At 45.8% G+C, this 21,537-nt stretch overlaps 1 protein-coding gene across 1 annotated transcript; it reads right to left on the bottom strand.

The window, feature by feature from the left end:
• Nucleotides 1-788: 788 nt before the first annotated feature.
• On the bottom strand, nt 789-1,944 carry LOC119331361. Its single transcript, XM_037604528.1, has 2 exons — nt 1,616-1,944; nt 789-1,508 (listed from the first exon to the last, which is right to left on the bottom strand). Exons 1-2 carry the CDS (start codon nt 1,761-1,763, stop codon nt 1,087-1,089), a joined length of 570 nt encoding a protein of 189 aa, XP_037460425.1. The 5' UTR covers nt 1,764-1,944; the 3' UTR covers nt 789-1,086.
• Nucleotides 1,945-21,537: the final 19,593 nt, after the last annotated feature.

Genomic DNA, 21,537 nt, shown 5'->3' with positions numbered 1-21,537 from the left:
GGTTAGAGGTTTGACATGGAAATTTGGGAGGCTTGAAAACAAGTGGTAGGCATCGTAGCATTGGCATAGCAAAAGAGCGAGCATCTAGCAAGCAAAGATAGAAGTGATTTCGAGGGTATGATCATCTTGCCTGAAATCCCGCAAGGAAGAAGAACGCGTCCATGAAGAAGACAAACGGACGTAGACGAATGGTTCCTCACAAACACGACGTTACCGGAACCAACCCAAAGAAACAACACCGGAAAAGAGCAAACAACATAGTAAACAACCACGACATGAACATGGCATGATGCACAATCAAGTATGATGCATGTCCGGTTTAATGAAGCATGGCATGGCAAAGTGCACAAGCAACCCTACAAATTAAGTGGAGCGCAATATGCAACGAGTTGCATATCGACGAAACACCACGACAAGTTATTTAGTTCGATCTCGTTATGTACCCAACAATATTAAATGTTCTTAACATGGCAAGAGACTAAAGCAAAGTAAAACTACCTATCTAGTCAAGTTTAAATGAGGCCGGAAGCAACGAACAACAATTCCGGAAAAATCCTCATGTGCATATTTTGGTTTGGTGCTGATCTGTCCTAAACACAATTTTAGAGTTATTAAACATGCAAAGTAAAGCCATCATGATAAACTAGGCATTTTTCTGCCCCAATTACATATAAAGTTTGTTAGAAACCGAGCTACGGTTATTTAGTTATGAATTTAAGCATTTTAGCAAGTTATTTAAGCAAAATTTAAACAAACAGCGTCTTAAACATTTTAAACATGGATGAAAATGACATATTATGAAACTAGATGCAATTCTAAGCATGTTACGTATATAAAATGTTTTAATCAGATGCACGGTTGAGAAGTTATTAAATGCATGAAGTATGAGGGTTTTTCTGCAAATCTGCTAATTCCCCGGAAATTAGAAAAATTCGCAGACCGAAAAAAAACTACATTGGGCCGAAACTGCTGGGCGCTGGGGCGCTCACCATGGGCTTCAGCCCGTCGGTGAGGAGGTGGAGGCAGGCCGCGGGGTGCAGGCTGGGCCGCGAGCGAAGCAGAGGAGGCCTCGCGCAGCGAGTGGCACTAGTCCAGGCTGGCGCTAGACTGCTCAACGCGGGGCGCGGCTCCGTTGTCCTCCTCTCGAACGGCGGCAGTGCAGGACTTGGGGACGAGCGCTCCTGCGACGGGCGGCGCTGGCCTTGGAGATCTGGCACGGGACGTCACGCACGCGAGGCAGGGGCCGGAGACGAAACAAGGGAGGCGGCGCTGCGGGACTTGAGGCGCGGGGCGAAGCACAAGACGGTGCTGAGCTCGTTCCTGAGCAGGGGTGCAGCACGGGCATGGCTCTCGCTCGAGCATCACATGGGAAGAAGGCGCGACGGCATCGGCGGCTAGGGACTTGGCGCAGGGACGACCCGATCCGAGGCGGGGGAGGCACGGGCTCGTCTGGTTCCCGGCCGGATCCGGGTCGATGTGACTCCATGGTGTGGCGGCCATGGCATTTCCTGGTGCAGCACAAGAAAGAGAGAGGGAGATCGTGAGGAGAGAGGCCATGGCAGGGGAAAACGGAAGGAGGGGAAGGTGAGGAGGAGGAGAGGCACGCCCTTGGTACCCGGCGTCCATGGTGGAGGAGCTTCTGCTCCTGCGAAGATCCTGTAGGGCTCGGCCTGGGCGTGCTGGATCCGGTCACGGGAGGTCGTCGGGGTCTCATTCCCTGCTGGATAGAAGCGGAGGCAAGTTGGGCGGACTTGGAGCCCCATGGCGCGAGGGGAGGTGCGCTGCTGCGCTGGCAACCGGTGGGGAGCTGCTCGTGATCCCCTCGGGATCGAGCAGGGGAGGCGTCGGTGGATGGAGGGGGCTAGATTGGTGGAGCGCACTGGTTGGGTGAGAAGGGGATCTGAGAGGATCCCTAGGAAGATGCAGTGGCGGCGCAGAATAGGAAAGACGGGACAGCTCCCCTAAATTTTAAGGTTGGATCTGATATTTATATCAGATGAGTTTTAGGTTAGGGGCTAACTTGTCCCTCTGATCAAAATTGGACGGTCGAGGATAAATAGCTTAGGAGAGTCCAATGAGAAACCGATGATGTTTTGTAGATGTTTGGGGATGATCCGGACACAACGGTGGCGACAGTCCGGGTCGGATTCGGGACAACTTTCGGACGCGCGCGAGGGGTCCGCGGGCTGACGAGAGAGCTTAGGTTGGGTATGGGGGTAGGTAGCGGACTGTGTAGATGGTCTCGAGCTGAGAGAAGAGAAGAGAGGGAGGCCTGGCGACTGTTTCCGGAGACCGTAAACGTCCGACGTTTTGACCGACTATATTGTCGCTATAGTTAACGGTTGGGCTATCAAACGGACTCCGAACGCGATGAAACTTGGCAGGCGGCCTACCTACAACATAAAAACACCGCATGCCAACTTTCATCCCATTCCAAGAACATTTTCCGGCCACTTATAAAATAAAATTTCGGACGTGCCGCGGGCGCGTGCAAGTGTGTCTGGGCTTAGAACGAACAACAGAGAGAACGAGGAGACCGGAACAGATGCAAGTTTTGAAAACATGATGATGCAATGCACATGATGACATGATGAGATGCAACACGCAAGCAAATGACATGGCAACGATGGCGAATAACTGGGAGACACCTGGCACATCGGTCTCGGGGCGTTACAACACTCCACCACTACAAGAGGATCTCGTCCCGAGATCTAGAATGGCACCGGAGGGAAAATGGAAGAGAAAGAGAAGAGGTAAAGCTAAGTTACTTCTTTGACAAACAAGTGAAACCACAAGCCTTGAGAGGTTGAACAAATTGGAACAAAGAAAGCCACGGAGAAGAATAAAGTTAAAAACACTCCATTACGAAAAAGGGAAAAGAAAGAACCGATTCGGGTAGCACTTCGGTTGATAAGATATGAAAGACCTGATAAAATGAAAGAGCTTGAGCAAAAGGGGCATTATACTCCAATTAAATGGATAAGCACGAAAGGGACATGATCTTAGACAACACGAGATGAAGGTTGAAAAGAACAACATCGCAGTGCCTCCGGAATGAAAGAATAGAAGATAGATAATTGAAATAGGAGAATTGAGAAGAAAATGCCATCTTATGGCTCAAGAGAGCTTGATAAGGCATCCTTAGGAGACGGGTCGAGCGGAGTTGTTGGAAAAATCCACAACGAAAAGGATAAGCTTGATGTGGTCTTGTGGCGTACATCTCAAATTATGAGGTGACAGCCTGGCACTCACGGGAAGAAGAATTAGATTGATATGAACAAGGAGACGAGAAAACTTATTTCACCGAAAGGAAAAATGAAGAACTTGGGACATTTATAAGCACCATAATTAGCAACAAACCTTAGGGAAGGCTTTAGGTGGAATATAACCCAAGGTAACTCCAATGACGAGATTGATGGATTTAAAATACCTCATTCTTAACAACATGTGAATCATGAAACATGAACTCAAATTATCAAGAATGACATAATACATCCTCTAATGATACGGAAGAAAGAATTGCACTCCGGATTGCAAGATGAAGAAAACTTGATCTCCTCCGAAAAGAAACTTGATGAACACTTCGAGAAGGAATTAAATCCTTTATTAGCCATGTAGAACCTTCATGAAGAACTCAGGTACACAAAAGGAATGATCCAACGAAAGGAAAGAGAAGTTGAAAACACAAGGTGAATCCTTGTAATGATAAGATGTATCTTCATGATGATGAAAGCTTGGAACTCCGGGAAAAGAAAAGATGAACCAATTGAAACTGAGAATTTATTGAACCTTCGGAGTAGGGGATTAAATTCACTCGATGAAACAAGAATAAGAATTACATTATGCATATCCTTCACCAATTAAATTGATGACAAACAATGGATTGAATACAACTTATTCTTGTAGAAAGGATTAAGATAGATATAGCGCAAAACTTGAGAAGGTCTTCGACGAACCACCGGTAGGGTTGAAACAACGAATAAATTGATATTATAAGAAAGAAGAAGAAATCTTGAACGAACCACCATATGAATTGAAAATGAACGAATAAAAGATAACGAATCACCGGGAAGAATTATAAGAAGAACGAAGATACTTGAGAGGATTTAGATGTAAGTGAAACAAACAGATCACAGACCGATTAGAGATCGCTTGAACGATGCACCGGTAAGATTTGAGAATGACAACTGAAAGCTGAGAATGAATAAACTTGAATTGATGGCCTCCGGATAACAAACTGAGACGACTCTTGAATTGCTCCGGAAGAGTGAAAAGAATTTTGACAATCAAAAACAATTATGAGAGGATGGCAACAATATCGAGTGACGAATCTTGAAGAGAATGGAGCAAGGTTGAAAGAAGAATCTTCTTCGGTCTTCCCACTGAGAATGACGATGAGAAATACCATCACGACTTATTTAGGCACTCCGGAAGAATCAAAACGAAGAGGTTGAGCCAACGATGAAAAGAATTTGAAAGATCTTGGAGAAACCCTCTAACTGATGAAAATTCATTCTTACGTCACACTTCGAAAAGAAATTTGGATAGCTCCGGGAAAATAAGAAGAGTCAGGTAAGATCCTGGGAAAATGACCTGTGGGTTAGGGCCCACTCAAAAGATACACCGTTGAAAAGATTACTTGAAAAGGAGAATGCACCGGTTGAATTAAATGATTTGAATGAGATAACAATCTCGAAAGAGCTTGAATGAATGCAGAGTGGAAACACAAATCTTCGAGACATCTTGAGCACTCCGGAACAATTGAATAGCGAGAAATGAATGAATATGAGGAGCACCGGTATGAGAAGGCATTTGAAGCAAGGAAAAGAATATGATCAACACCAAAGCTTGATTTGAAACCACCGGAGATGAAAAGAATGAAGAATGACGAACTTGAAGCTCCATTAGAATCTTCATGAGAATCACCGGATAAGAACATTGACGGAAAAAGAATAGAGAGGCTTCCCATGAATAAAATGATACTTGAATAAGAAATATGAGTCCTTGAGGAAAAAGGGTGGGTGGGCGGGAAAAACAAAGGCAACTTGGAATGGATGAAGCAAACACCGCTGAGAAGAACTGATAATTGATCTTGCAAAAGTTGAAGTGATCGGATTCAGTTGAAGAGAAAAACTCGCTGGTTGAAAAGGATTGACAGCACAATGTCGATTATCAAGAAGGATTAGCATCCACATAGGAATATGAGAACACCATTTAGGAAAGGTATGGAATCAACATTTGACTTCGAAGCAACTCGAATACCACAACCCAAAACAAAAACAAAGGATTGGCTTGAAAAATAAGCCGGAACAAACATATGATAGAGATTTCGTCCGAAGTTTTCGTGGTGGGGCCTACACGGGCTCGATCGTACAGCACCATCATGTACAAGGCAGTGCACATGACATACGAAGCGTCCCCAAGTCAGCATAGCCAAGGACTCTTTGCCTGCGGAGGAAATGGGTAAGGAACACTACCCTCTCATGGGGCCCGGGGGTGGGGATGAGCTGCCCCTCATCTGGGAGCCGGTGCGCGATGTCGTCGGGCAGGTATCGGCTCTCCTCAGCTTCTTGATGTCTCCCTCCGTGACAGAGGAGACCATCCACCTGCCTCCCGCTCCGGACATGGTGGGGGAAGGTTGAGGTGGGAAGTACGGACTTGGGCGCTAGAACTCGAGTGTGCGAAAATGGATGAGCAAAGGAGGAAGAAGGCGTGAATGAAAGGGTGAATCCTTATTCCTTTATATGGGTGGACGAAACTATGCGCCCCCACTAGCCTGGTAAAACTCGCTTATCCCCCAAGCGCCATAATCGATGGCGCGGTTGGGTTACCCATGCCCGTATTGATGAGAATCCCGTAATAAGGGGACACGATCTCTGCTTTGACAAGACGTGTCAAAAAACTGCCTCGCGTTATGTGCGGGGCTAGTTAAAGGAAACAGTTCGAATAATCACCAGGCCATGCCATAACGTCCTGCTGTCAAAACAAGTCAGCAAATTAGATTTGCGAAAATATTATTCTCTCTACGGTGGTATGTGGAACTTATTTTGCAGGGTCGGACACTATCCTTGTATTCAAATTCTTCCGTGGTGTATTCGGAGGAGGAACCCGCCTTGCAATGCCGAAGACAATACTGCGCGCCGGACTCATCGCCATTGAAGCCTAGTTCAGGGGCTACTGAGGGAGTCCTGGATTAGGGGGTCTCCGGACAGCTGGATTATATCCTTTGGCCGGACTGTTGGACTATGAAGATACAAGATTGAAGACTTCGTCTCGCGTCCGGATGGGACTCTACTTGGCGTGGAAGGCAAGCTAGGCAATACAGATATGGATATTTCCTCCTTTGTAACCGACTTTGTGTAACCCTAACCCTATCCGGTGTCTATATAAACCGGAGGGTTTTGGTCCGTAGGACACAACAACCACAACACACAATCATACCATAGGCTAGCTTCTAGGGTTTAGCCTCTCCGATCTCGTGGTAGATCTACTCTTGTACTACCCATATCATCAATATTAATCAAGCAGGACGTAGGGTTTTACCTCCATCAAGAGGGCCTGAACCTGGGTAAAACATTGTGTCCCTTGTCTCCTGTTACCATCCAGCCTAGACACACAGTTCGGGACCCCCTACCCGAGATCCGTCGGTTTTGACACCGACAGTCGTAGTTGGTGTCGACAGCGGCCATCCACCAGCCGGTCTCCAACACCGTCTGGAGACGATCCTCGGCGCCATGCCGCAGGCCGACATCGTGGACCATCTGGCGCAGCCGCTGGCCGCTCACGCGCATCGCCGCCATGGGTCTGGAGTGAGCTCTTTTGCGCTTAGTGTAGGTGCTTAGGCAAATGCTTAGGTGCGTACGATGTGGTAGATGCATTGGAATGGAGGGGCGCCTTTATATGAGGGCAATGAGGGCAAACTCTGTTGCATTCACATCGTGTAGCCTCTTTTCCCGGACCTCCTCCCATTACTTCCTTCATGCATTAATCGAAGGAGGATGCATTGGCCATTCAACATATCGGGAACCGCTACTCCCTCCCTCGTCTGCATTAAAGCCGTATCGGGAACTGCGCCGCCCGCTGTCAAATCGAATACTCCCTCCGTCTAGGTGAGTATTAAGTCATCTTATGAAAACCAAATAGTAAACACATAGGTGTGGTGCATTAACTCTCACGTTGTTTCTTATTTTTTGACATAAATAGAGGAATCAACCAAGAAGAGATGTGGGGCTTGTATGCTTTTAATGACTTGAGACTATCAAACATGACATGCAGTGGTCAGTTCGTTGCACAAGAACAAATACAACCCACGTCAGCACACACGCATCTTATATTGCATCACATCCAATGGCTATAAAAGATGAATGAGACCAAATTATATCTCATCTAGATGAGTTCTAGCAAAACTGTATTAATAATACTTAGTACTCTTGTGCCATGTATCATATATTAGTATCATATAGTACTTTATTTATTTATGATGTATCCAGATGGCACTGCTCCGCCAAGAAAAGAGGGTAACATCAAAATTATGGACTAATTTTTTGAGTATGTTGCTAAGGTCCGGTCATAGTCACTTATTGAAATCTCTAAAAAGACAAATACTCCCTCCGTCCGGAAATACTTGTCATCAAAATGGATAAAAGGAAATGTATCTAGACGTATTTTAGTTTTAGATACATCTCTTTTTATCCATTTTGATGACAAGTATTTTTGGATGGAGGGAGTAGAAAATAGAGTTGGTGATGATGGTGTGCGTGCCATCCTGCAATATAGGCCGTCGGATTTATATCTAACGGATAGGAAATAAACTATGGCAATTTTGCAAAAATATACCCACACGTTTCTCCACGTTCGCAAATAAGGCATTCCCTCGTTCAACCTTTTCTCTCACAAGATAAAATACTCATACAAATGCATCTTGAGGTGTCCATAGAATCGAAGAGAGGGATGATGATGTGTGTGTGTGTGTGTGTGCGCGCGCGCGATCGATAAAGAGTGCCATCGAATTTGTGTGTGCCCACGTCAAAGATATAGAGTGGCTGGCCTACTGGAACGTGAGATGGGACATGTGCAGTTTGTCTCTGTGGCATGGATACCTACCTGCAGCGCTCGACTATCGGTGTGTGGTGGGGGAAGAGGGAGGCCCAATTAACTATGGAGGTACAATGGCTGGTATATGTGTGGAGGAGGAGAGAGGCTTACCTCATGTATTAAGGAGATCGATCTGCCTCATGTATTAAGGGAGATCGATCGGCATCCATGCATATTTGCAGGAGAGGAATAAGGTTGGGAGAGAGATAGGGCTAGAGTGTTGGAGGGGGTGGTAGTGGAGTTGCTTCTAACAAATGGTGGGATAGGCTTGCTAGACAAACAGAGGGCACGCCCGCAATATCAATAAGATAGGAGATGGCTGCTTGTTGTCTGTGCACGTGCATGTGAGAGACGGGTCAGGAGGCATACACGAATGATGAGGGGGCACGATGTGGCTGTGGTAAGCAAACATAACTACATAGGAAGATCAATCGCCCTTTGTTAGAGAAAGTAGAGACATAACTTGTGAGGTACGTCGATTGATGGGGGGTAGTTAAAGTCGATCTAGGTATATGTTGGGAGATCGATCGATATGCATGCATGTGTGTGTTAGAAGCAAATGAGGTACGAGGAGAAGGATAGAGAGAGGGATGCATGTAGGAGGTGGTACGAGAGGCATACTATATCAAGGGGGGAGGAGTGTGCGAGTACGAGAACGATGAAAAGAGTGGTGGGAGTGAGGCATGGCCGGTGACAAGAGAAGAGGGGATGCTTGTGTTTGTGCTAGGCACACCTGGCTAGAGAAGCGTATCAATCGATGTGTGCCGTAAAGAAGGAGCTGGGGGGGGGGCTACACACACCGTGGGTGAACGACCTAGAGTGAAAATACAAATTTGCGCGATGGAGCTAGAGAATGTTGAGGGAAGTGCGAATAGATTTGATACGTACAAGTACAATATTACTACACGTTAGGCTTGTCCCTAAAATTCAACCCGTGTCTTGTTATATCCCGAAAATTCAGATATCGTGCTCCCAAAACTGGCGCCTTCACAACCCGCGCCTTGCTATCCCAAAATTACAACGCGCACGAAAACTCCCTCCAGCTGCCAAATCCCGACATGTGAAATCCCCCTTCTAACCCTAAGCCGAAAGGGCCGCTAGTTCAAATCGGTGGGGGGTACTTTTGTAACACACCCTACATTTTGGATAAGTGCGTCCCTAAGTCATGCTTCACCCCCTCCCATCGCCCCCTTTTCGCCATTCGAAATCCTAGGCCGCCATAACCTCTCCGCTCCAACCGTGAAACCCCACCCTCCTCCGTCCGCCATGTCACCGCTGCCCAGCCGGAGCCTCTTCCCCGACGACGACGTCCACCGCAACAGCTCGACATCCCTCATCCACCTCCGCGGATGAGGATCCGTCGTCCATCTCGCCGTCCCGCCGGTTCAGCCTCCCCGTCCTCCACCTCCAAGGAGCTGCTCCGACGATCACCTTGTCTATTGCGGCTGCTCCATCCCCATAGCGCCGCCTTAACCTCCACCGGGACCGCAGCATCCTGACGGACTCCTCGGACGAAGCCGAGGCCTACTCGGCGCCACCAAAGAGGTTGTACACTCATCGCATCGCACATTCTCCTCAACTCGACCTCCCGGCGCCGACGGTGCTCCATCTCGCACCACCATGGAGCGGCTACCTTGAAGCCGGCGCCGCGGGCGACATCTCCACGGCGACTCTCCCCCAGTGCGAGGCCGCTTCGGCGGCGGCGTCCATACCAGCCAGATTTGCTGCTGCTCCGGCGCTCGCTCGATTGCTCGCTCGCCCAGCTGCTGCTGTTGCTCTCCCCCTCGCTCGTGCTGCTGTTCTGCTCTGATTAAGCCACACTTCAGTCGACTGAATCGACTTTTGCGTCAATCGATTTTCAGGGGTTGGGGGGCTCGCCGGAGTTAAGGAAGAACCACCCGCAGCGGGGACGGGGGCTCGCCGGAGAGGTACCCCACTATCTATCTTAGGGTTCAGGGTGGGGGCGAGGGGCCTAGAGGGCTGGCCGGGGCAGGGGTGGCGAGTTGTTTCGGGGCGGCGAGGCGGCACTGGAGCCGGCAGCGAGGCGGCGCTGGAGCCGTCGGCGAGGCCGGTGGTGACTGGCGGCTCAGGGGGGTGCAGGTTGAAGATGTACTGCAGGCCCTCCCTAAACTACATGTCAAGTGCCTCTCTGCTACCATTGCGTTCAGTTTCGACAATAGCATTCAGATTCCACAGTAAATTTCAGTTTCGACAGTTAAGTTCAGAGTCAACGGTTTTTACCTCATCTGTTGTAGTCAGGTGGTTTTTGGTGATGTTAATTTTACATCCATTTTACATCATCTACTGGAGATGCTATTAGAATCCCACTTGAGATTGACAATGTATGTCTTGTGCTGCTTCAGCCTTGACGTCTTACGGCTCACTGGAGCTGCTCCAACGATAGAACGATCCATCATAACAAAGCAGTGCCCTGGACGCCGTCTACAGATTCCTCAGATCTTCCTCCACACAGCCACCTCTGCCTCAACTACTTCAGCGACCAACCCAATGATGTTGAGGTCGACACGGCTACGGCAAAGAGGTTATACACTTGTTGCATCACTTATTACTATACATTCAAGTCGATCCATTAGGGCTATTTTGGTTCAACAGAAAAATGTCGATCCACTAGTTGTTACCATCACTCTAAATTTCTACATGCTCTCCTTACATAATCTCACCATATTTTTTTCATATGCATGTCAAATATTGTACACAGTCATGCTGAACATGTAGAGAAAAAGAGAAGAGTTTTGCGTGGCAATACAATGTCATGCAGACATCGCTCCATGGTGGGTTCAATGGCAAACCCTCCCGACCCCTCTCCAGATTGTAATCCAGAGGAAGATATCTGTTCTGAGGCGGATTCAAACGCCGCTGACCACTCCTATTTACCCCCCCAAGGTGTTTGCTCTACCTTGGCATGATGATGTTAGTCATATCATGCATATGTTGCCTTGCAGTGCCTACTTTTGACATCATATATGTCATCTGCTTAGTTTAGACATGTTCCGTAATGCCACCCATTTAGTTTCTATATCATATATGGGAATTATGCAGTCTCAGGTCTTTTAGCCAGCCATAATATATGTGAAATGTGCAATGCCATCCTATTTAACCAGGCATCATATATTTGAATGATATCTTGCCCATCCTTTTCTTCATTACATTTCCATTGTCGACAATGTTTGTACATTAAACTACTCTTCCTGTGAATCGGCCATTTGGGTGGGAGATGGAAAAATCTGGAGTGGAAACAAGGCCGTGAGAGCAGACAGTGCTACCTGTCGAAGCAGATCTCTTGTTGGGTCCCGATAGCTCCTCAGAGATGGATTCAGAGACAGATGACCAGTCCTATTCCCCCACTGAGGTGTATGCTCTAACTTGGCACGGTTATACTGCTCATATCATGCATACGGTGTCTTGTATTGCATAGTTTAGACATCATATACACAATATTCAACACCATGTTCTTAGTTCAGACATCATATCGAATGCCCTCAGTTTAGCACATAAATCACATATGTGAATTAAATGATGCAATCCTGATTACTTAGATAACATGTAGGTGAATTATGTCATGCGATCCTATTTAGTTATTCATCATATCTTTGAATTATGTTATGCTATGCTATCTAGTTTAGATAGACATCATATATGTGAAATTATGTCATGCTATCCGTTTTAGTTAAACAATATGAAAGTGCAACTATCCCTAGGTGGTTTTGGTAATTCATAACAACATATAGCTCATTGAGCTAATGCTATTCCAAGATGATTATTTCAGGAAAGCTCAATGATTGGCATGGCATGGATGTGAAAGTGGAACCCTCAAAATGCTAAGGACAAAGGATTGGCTCAAGCTCAAAAGCTCAAGACTCTTCATTTTATATTTTAGTGATCCAAGATCACATTGAGTCTTTAGGAAAAGCCAATACTATCAAGGAGGGATGAGGTGTTGCTTAATGAGCCTCTTGCTTCATGTGCTTAGTGATATGCTCCAAAACCCTCAACTACTTTCCTACTTCCACAAATGACCTAAACCCTAAGCCAAACTCGGTCATACCGATTCTTTCTATCCGGCGCCACCGAGTTTCACTTGTCATAAGCCACTGCCAAACCCTAGCAATTCGGTTCTACCGATAGGGATCTCGGTCTCACCGGGATGGGATTGCAAACTCTCTGTTTCCCTTTCGTAACTTTTCGGTCTCACCGAAAGAGAGAATCGGTCCCACCAAGATTGCAATGTAAATTCAGTGTTTCCTTTTTGTAACTTTTCGGTCTCACCGAAAGAGCAAATCGATCCCACCGAGTTTGCCTGACCAACTCTCTGGTTAGCTAATTACCAAAATCGGTCTCACCGAGTTTGTGTAATCAGTCTCATCGAGATTACGTTATGCCCAAACCCTAACCATATCGGTCCTACCAAGTTGCATGTCAGTCCCACCGAAAATCTCTAACGGTGACTAGGATTACCTTTTCGGTCCGACCGAGTTTGTTGATTCGGTCCCATCGAGATTGGAAAACTGTGTGTAACGGTTGGATTTTGTGTGGAGGCTATATATACCCCTCCACCTCCTCTTCATTCGTGGAGAGAGCCATCAAAACACATACACAATTCCAACTCATATGTTCTGAGAGAGAACCACCTACTCATGTGTTGAGATCAAGACATTCCATTCCTACCATATGAATCTTGATCTCTAGCCTTCCCAAGTTGCTTTCCACTCAAATCTTCTTTCCACAAAATCCAAATCCTATGAGAGAGAGTTGAGTGTTGGGGAGACTATCATTTGAAGCACAAGAGCAAGGAGTTCATTACCTACACACCATTTGTTACTTCTTGGAGAGTGGTGTCTCCTAGATTGGCTAGGTGTCACTTGGGAGCCTCCGACAAGATTGTGGAGTTGAACCAAGGAGTTTGTAAGGGCAAGGAGATCGCCTACTTCGTGAAGATCTACCGCTAGTGAGGCAAGTCCTTCGTGGGCGATGGCCATGGTGGGATAGACAAGGTTGCTACTTCGTGGACCCTTTGTGGGTGGTTGCTTCTTCGTGGACCCTTCGTGGGTGGAGCCCTCCATGGAGTCGCGCAACCGTTACCCTTTGTGGGTGGAGCCCTCCGTGGACTCGCGCAACCGTTACCCTTCATGGTTGAAGTCTCCATCAACGTGGATGTAGGATAGCACCACCTATCCGAACCATGGGAAAAACATCCGTGTCTCCAATTGCGTTTGAATCCTCCAAACCCTTCCCTTTACATTCTTGCAAGTTGCATGCTTTACTTTCCGCTGCCAATATACTCTTTGCATGCTTGCTTGAATTGTGTGATGATTGCTTGACTTGTCCTACAATAGCTAAAATCTGCCAAGAACTAAAATTGGGAAAAGGTTAAGTTTTTATTTGGTCAAGTAGTCTAATCACCCCCCCCTCTAGACATACTTTCGATCCTACAAGTGGTATCAGAGCTTTGGTCTCCATTTGCTTTGATCTCCATAGCTTTTGGTGGTCATAGCCTTGGTTTCACAACCTAGGAGAGTATGGCGTCCAGCGAGGGAAATTATCACCATAGAGGTCCTTACTTTGATGGTACTAATTTTGCTAGTTGGAAGCATAAAATGAAAATGCATATTCTTGGACATAACCCCGCCGTTTGGGCTATTGTGTGTGTTGGTTTGCAAGGTGACTTCTTTGATGGGAAAGAACCAAACCGTGAAGCTACCGCGGATGAGTTGAAGATGTTGCAATACAATGCTCAAGCTTGTGATATTCTCTTCAACGGATTGTGCCCCGAAGAATTCAACAAAATCAGCCGTCTTGAGAATGCAAAGGAAATTTGGGACACTATGATTGATATGCATGAAGGTACCGACTCCGTCAAGGAATCCAAGTTGGATGTGCTTCAAAGTCAACTTGACAAGTTCAAAATGAAGGATGGTGAAGGTGTTGCTGAAATGTACTCTAGGCTTGCTCTCATCACAAATGAGATTGCCGGCTTAGGAAGTGAAGAGATGACCGATAGATTCATCATCAAGAAGATTCTAAGAGCCTTGGATGGAAAATATGATACCGTGTGCACATTGATCCAAATGATGCCCAATTACAAAGATCTCAAGCCAACGGAGGTGATTGGAAGAATTGTTGCTCATGAGATGTCACTTAAGGATAAAGAGGAACTTCACAACAAATCAAGTGGTGCCTACAAAGCCTCATGCGAAGCCCCTACATCATCAAGTGAGAAACAAAACTTCAATGAAGAATTGAGCTTAATGGTGAAGAACTTCAACAAGTTCTACAAGAGTAGAAGCAAAGATAGAAGATTCAAGTCAAGGTCCTACAATGACAAAAGATCTTCTAGTCGAGAGCGAAACTGCTACAGTTGTGGAAGACCCGGACACTATTCCAATGAGTGTATGGCTCCCTACAAGAGAAGAGAAGATTCTCCAAAAAGAAGAAGCAAAGAATCACCTCCAAGAGAGAGAAGGAGTAAAGATGATCGTTATGAACGAAGATACTCACAGAGAAGCAAGGATTCGGAAAGGAAGGAAAAATCATCAAGGATCTACACAAAACGAAGACATCAAGCTCATGTTGGTGAATGGGTATCCGGCTCCGACTCCGACAGCCACTCCGAGAGAAGTTATCACTCCGACTCCGAAGATACTCAAGATGAAGGTGTTGCCGGTCTAGCACTTGTGTCAACCAACTCCTACGACATATTTGACTCACCAAATGAAGGAATTGGAAGATGCTTCGTGGCCAAAGGTCCTAAGGTAACACACCCCGAGTATGTTGATTTCAATAGTGATGAAGATGACTTGTTAGGTGATGATTTGCTTGTTGACAACTCTAGTGATGAATACTATGATGAAACGTCAATTAATCATGCTAATCAAGATAAAACGAATGACAATGATAAGGAGAAGATTGAGGCTCTAACTAAAGAATTAAACACTCTTAAGTTAGCTCATGAAACTATCTTCGAAGATCATCGAGAACTTTTAAGAGCTCATGAGAAATTACGCTTTGAAAAACTCAATCTTGAGCAAGAGCATGAGTTCTTAAAAGCAATCAATGATGATCTTCGCAAGAAAAGTTCTTCTTACATTGCCAAGCGTTTACTCTTATCCACTTACATGCCTCAAGTCAAGTCTAGTAACAAGAACAAGAAAGATTCTTCCTCTAGCAGTAACAATGATCATGCTAAATCCAATATTGTTGCTTCTAGTAGTTCTCTTGATTCCACTAATGATTCTCTTAGCCAAGTTACACTTGAGCAAGTAAATAGCTTATTGAAGGGAATTATAGAGAAAGGAGTGTACAAAAGCCTTGCCGGGAGTAAGCAATTCGAGGAAATTGTGCTCAAGCAAGGAATGCACCGGAAGAATCAAGGTGTTGGTTTTGAACGAAAGTTCAATGCCAATGGAGTTGAGTGGGAAGAAGATCAATACCCCAAGACAAAGTTTGTTGCTCAACAAGAGAAGTATGATACTTCTTTCAAGGGGACACAAGCTCAAGATGATCTTCCACCACAAGACTACAAGCAAAAAGGCAAGGACAAGCTTCAAGAGGAAATTGATGCATTTGAAGAAGCTCCTAAGACCTTAGTCAAGTGGATTCCCAAGACTACTTCAAGTTCCACTTCATCAAGTACGACTACAACTCCAAGGATTCCCATCAAGATGGTTTGGATCCAAAAGAAGAAGAACTAAAGAGTTCTCGAGGGTGACTCCGCCAACATACTTCACTCTTATCATTTTGGCAAGAACAAGTGCAATCAACTTCCACATCTTGCACTAGTTCAAGGAGTCACAAACCCTCTTGTTGGTAAGACAAGGGACAAGGTAACCTAAAAGTTTTCATGGACATCATCTTGTGTGTGCATCACTCTATGTCTATGGATATCCTTGTTTGTTCCTTGTGGGACTAACCCATGTAGGTATTGAAAGTGCAATTCACTCAAATGGATAGCTCCAAGTGATCTACATCAACATTGAGCATCCACATCTTCAACATCTACATGAAGTCATCATCGACAAAACCCGAGGTTAGTTCATCCCTCTAAGGGGGGGATATCACATCTAGGGGGAGCTTTACTCTAAGACTTGAGCTAAAGCAACTCTAAAGATGTGAACACAACAATGCTTTATGTAAAAGTGGTAACCCCACTTGAGCTTAAACGATGAGTATGACCTATGATCAAGTGTTCTCACTTGACTCCTAAGTCAATATACTCATATATAGATGACCTTGTCATCGCAAATTGCTTGATAGATGCTAGAATTGGTTGTGCATGCCTTGTCACATATTTCATTTGCCATCTTACTGTGTGAGCATGCTGGTTGCATATTTTACTCATTCGAGGACATCCACTTGTTGTTTTGATTGTTTGGTTTTATTTCCTTTTGCCAAGTGGATGGACAAGAATGCCTAAGAACCTCCTCTAGCTATCTATGCTTTTCTCGTCTCAAACTCTATTCATGCTACATCACAAAATTTGATCAAGTCAGATTCGAACCACTCTGTATGAGGAGCGCTCGGAGTCCCCGATTCGTCATAGACTTAAACTTCCCAAACCTCTTTATGATTCTCGGTCTGACCGATACCCTACTTTCGGTCCTACCGAGATCATTAAGTTGATCTATGTTTTCGATCTCGGTGCAACCGATTTGAACCTTTCGGTCACACCAAGTTGCAACAACTATATACAGTTTTGCATCTCGGTGCCACCGAGCTGTTCCACTCGGTCACAACGACAGGGTCGGGCTATATATAGTCATGGGCAAAAATTTGGAAATTTCTCCGAACCCCTTCGCCCGCGCGATAGCCTGCTCTGCCAACTTGGTCTTCGGATCGTCTCCTCGCCTCCAGCCGCCTCCAGTCGCTGGTCTCCATCACCGTCAACGGAATTCTACCCCGCCGTTGCCGCCGTAGCGAGTCTCCGCCGAACTAGGGTATGGACTCGATCTTTGTGCTATTCCCCAATCCGATTCTTAGCACATTGTGATCATCATGATTCTTGCCATGATTGAAACACTCCTATCCAGTCAATGCACTCGTAGATTAGGTTTGATTCGAAAATTCTAGGTTTAGGTTTCCGCCGAAACCATCTTAGACCCATCGAGTTGAAAAACTCGGTCCCACCGATTTGGCTTATGCCATTGCACAAGTGAGACTCGGTCTGACCGAGAATTACTTATCGATGTGACCGATTTTGGAACTTTGTGAAACCCTAGCAGTCTCGGTGCCACCGAACTGTGACTCGGTCTGACCGAGTTCACTAGTTTAGGTTCCAAGACTGCTTCGGTATCACCGAGTTTAAAAATCGGTAGATTCGAGATGATTTCAGTGGGAACTAAAACTAAGTTTTTGGATCATTCTTTTGCAAAAAAAATCTCTGCATTTTGTGATGCTCATCTATTCTACCTCATCTATAAACTGTTCACAGGGTCAGCAGTCAGCTTGTTCATCATGTCAGACCAGAGTGATAGCCAGAACATGTCAGAAGAGCAAGTGCAGATGAGTGAGGGCACTAGTCCCTCAAGTTCTTCAGATGATGGCAGCAGAAGTACTCCTAGCAATCTGCCAAAAGATGCCACAAGACAGAGAAAGAAGAGAACCTCAGACTCAGAAGATGAGGATTATGTGGCAGAAGAGGAAGCAACTTCCAAGAGAGTTGAGCCAGCACAGGGCACAAAGCCAGGATTGAAAATCAAAAGGCCAGCAGGCAGGCAGCCTATGTCAAAGGCCAGAGCTTCAAATGAGAAGCCCACTCCCATAGAGCCAGTTGCTGCTGAAGGCAAGAAAAGAAAGTAAAGGGTCAAGAAGACCGTAGCCAGAGTGCTTGGAAAGGCCTCCATCATGGAAGAAGAGGAAGAAGAAGAGGTAGCTGCACCAGCACCTAAGGCACCCAAGCTGATGGGTGATGCCATAAGATCAGGGGCAGCTGCTTCCAAGGCCAAGCCAGCTCCAAAGCCAAAGCCAAAGAGAAATACAAGAAGCATCCCAGCTGCTGAAAAGAACAAGGCCCCTGTGCCTGAAGCTGCTGAAGAAGATGATGAAGAGCAAGTTCTGAGAAAGCTCAAGCCCAAGATCCCAGACCACAATGATGCTCATCCTGTGGCTGAGGACATGAAGCTCAGGAGAGACTTAGGGCTCAGGAAGTGGAGAGAAGAAGATCCGTATGCTTCAAGGAGAAGGACTGCTGTTGACTACAGGTTCCACACTAAGGAACAGCAGGACTTTTATGAGACAGTGCTGCTTGATAAGAAGCCCATAGTTTGTGATATGAGATGGGTCGACTGGGAATATATCAAGGACAACGAAGAGCATTATCCTGGAGTGCAAGACAGCTTCAATGCTTGTGGAGTAGCAGACTTTGTTTGGTAGAAGCTCACAAAGTGGAATGAGGAGCTTATAATGCAGTTCTACTCCACAGCACATCTTTATCCAGATGGGAGGATAACTTGGATGTCTGAAGGTACGAGGTACCAATCTACTGTTGCTGAGTGGGCACAGCTCATCAATGCCCCAGAGGAGCATGAGGATGACTTGGACATTTATGCCAAGACGAAGATGGACCACAACTCTATGTCCAACATGTACAAGGAAATTCCAAATGAGGCACTTGATACTTTCAAGTTTGGGTCTGTGCATTATCTTCTGTCAGGGCTGCCAACTATCAATTGGATTTTGAGGCACACTCTCTTGCCCAAGTCAGGTGATCACAAGATGATCAGAGGCCATGCAATCAATTTGCTTCATATCTTTGATGTGCCACAAAAGTTCAAGGTGATGAGCCTCATGGTAGAGACCATCAAGAGGACAGCAGCAGACCAGAAGAGGAGCTATGGATATGCCCCACAAATTCAGGAATTAATCAACTCCAAGATGGGCACATGCATATACTTGTTGGACAAGGAACACTTGCCTATTCATCCAGATTTTGAGGACAATCAAGTTGTGATGAATGAGAACGAACCATCATCAGTTCAAGCACAAGCAAAGAAGGAGAAGGCAAGGAAGGAGAAAGCTGCCAAGATGCCAACTCAAGAGGAGGCATCTGAGTATTTCTTGAAAACCAAACAAGAGCAGCTTGGTTACCTAATTGCATCCACCCTGCGGATTGAGAAAGGACTAGCCACCCTAACTCAGAACCAAGCAAGCCTAGAGAGAACCATGGAACAAAAGTTCTATGACTTGGATGTCAAGGTGACAGAGATTCAAACTGCAGTGGAGCAGCTCCAAGATGACATGCAGGAGAGGAGGGGCAAGACTACCACTGATGCCTTTGCCAGAGTGCCACGAGGTCCGAGGTCGTCTGCAGTGCCAGTTGCTGACCCCAGAGCCACCACTTCTGCACCAGCTACAGCTTCAGTTCCACCAGCTCCAGCATCTACTTCAGCCTCAACTCCGACCACGTCTACAGAAGGCTTCGTCCTTGGAGTGCTCCGGACTCCACCACCACCTGAAGATCAAGCCTGAGCGTCGATCCAGCACTATGCATTTTCTAGGAACTTTTTGGTAACTTGTTGCCAAAGGGGGAGAAAAATGTATAGATCATAGGCTTCGAGAGAGAGTGTGTTGCTTTTATTCTCTCTTGCTTTATTTGGTGGTTTTTCGAACTTTGTTTGCTTTTGAGTGCTTGAGATACTACGTCATTATCTGTGAGACATTGATGATCATGTGTTTGATCATAAGCTACACTTAATGTTTGCTTGATGCTATTATCTTATCTATCTAATGTGATCATTCACTATTCTTGGTGATGAGTGCATGTATTTCATTATTATCATTTTAAGCGCTCCACCAAGATGTATGTGACATGGGAGAGTAACCCATGACTCTAACTCCTTGTGAATTTGCAGTCCAAAGCAAATTTTAAATATGCACAAATTTAGGGGGAGCTCTTACTTGTCACATACTTCTCAAAGCGACGATATATTTCATGTTTATTATCATTTGTCGAAGCTTTGATCTATATGTTGTCATCAATTACCAAAAAGGGGGAGATTGAAAGTGCAACTATCCCTAGGTGGTTTTGGTAATTCATAACAACATATAGCTCATTGAGCTAATGCTATTCCAAGATGATTATTTCAGGAAAGCTCAATGATTGGCATGGCATGGATGTGAAAGTGGAACCCTCAAAATGCTAAGGACAAAGGATTGGCTCAAGCTCAAAAGCTCAAGACTCTTCATTTTATATTTTAGTGATCCAAGATCACATTGAGTCTTTAGGAAAAGCCAATACTATCAAGGAGGGATGAGGTGTTGCTTAATGAGCCTCTTGCTTCATGTGCTTAGTGATATGCTCCAAAACCCTCAACTACTTTCCTACTTCCACAAATGACCTAAACCCTAAGCCAAACTCGGTCATACCGATTCTTTCTATCCGGCGCCACCGAGTTTCACTTGTCATAAGCCACTGCCAAACCCTAGCAATTAGGTTCTACCGATAGGGATCTCGGTCTCACCGAGATGGGATTGCAAACTCTCTGTTTCCCTTTCATAACTTTTCGGTCTCACTGAAAGAGCGAATCGGTCCCACCGAGATTGCAATGTAAATTCAGTGTTTCCTTTTTGTAACTTTTCGGTCTCACCGAAAGAGCAAATCGGTCCCACCGAGTTTGCCTGACCAACTCTCTGGTTAGCTAATTACCAAAATCGGTCTCACCGAGTTTGTGTAATCAGTCTCACCGAGATTACATTATGCCCAAACCCTAACCATATCGGTCCTACCGAGTTGCATGTCAGTCCCACCGAAAATCTCTAACGGTCACTAGGTTTACCTTTTCGGTCCGACCGAGTTTGTTGATTCGGTCCCACCGAGATTGGAAAACTGTGTGTAACGGTTGGATTTTGTGTGGAGGCTATATATACCCCTCCACCTCCTCTTCATTCGTGGAGAGAGCCATCAGAACACATACACAATTCCAACTCATATGTTCTGAGAGAGAACCACCTACTCATGTGTTGAGATCAAGACATTCCATTCCTACCATATGAATCTTGATCTCTAGCCTTCCCAAGTTGCTTTCCACTCAAATCTTCTTTCCACAAAATCCAAATCCTATGAGAGAGAGTTGAGTGTTGGGGAGACTATCATTTGAAACACAAGAGCAAGGAGTTCATTACCTACACACCATTTGTTACTTCTTGGAGAGTGGTGTCTCCTAGATTGGCTAGGTGTCACTTGGGAGCCTCCGACAAGATTGTGGAGTTGAACCAAGGAGTTTGTAAGGGCAAGGAGATCGCCTACTTCATGAAGATCTACCGCTAGTGAGGCAAGTCCTTTGTGGGCGATGGCCATGGTGGGATAGACAAGGTTACTACTTCGTGGACCCTTTGTGGGTGGTTCCTTCTTCATGGACCCTTCGTGGGTGTAGCCCTCCGTGGACTCGCGCAACCGTTACCCTTTGTGGGTGGAGCCCTCCGTGGACTCGC

Source organism: Triticum dicoccoides, chromosome 7A (assembly GCF_002162155.2).
Source record: "Triticum dicoccoides isolate Atlit2015 ecotype Zavitan chromosome 7A, WEW_v2.0, whole genome shotgun sequence".
NCBI classification, from domain to species: Eukaryota; Viridiplantae; Streptophyta; class Magnoliopsida; order Poales; family Poaceae; genus Triticum; species Triticum dicoccoides.
This window is presented reverse-complemented; position numbering and strand designations above follow the sequence as displayed.

Excerpts from the sequence above, each read along its gene's own strand:
- LOC119331361 (XM_037604528.1), bottom strand. The coding sequence starts at position 1,763 with ATGGGGCTCCAAGTCCGCCCAACTTGCCTCCGCTTCTATCCAGCAGGG. Across the intron at positions 1,509-1,615 it reads TCCTCCACCATGGACGCCGG|GAAATGCCATGGCCGCCACA; the intron begins GTACCAAGGGCG and ends GTGCTGCACCAG.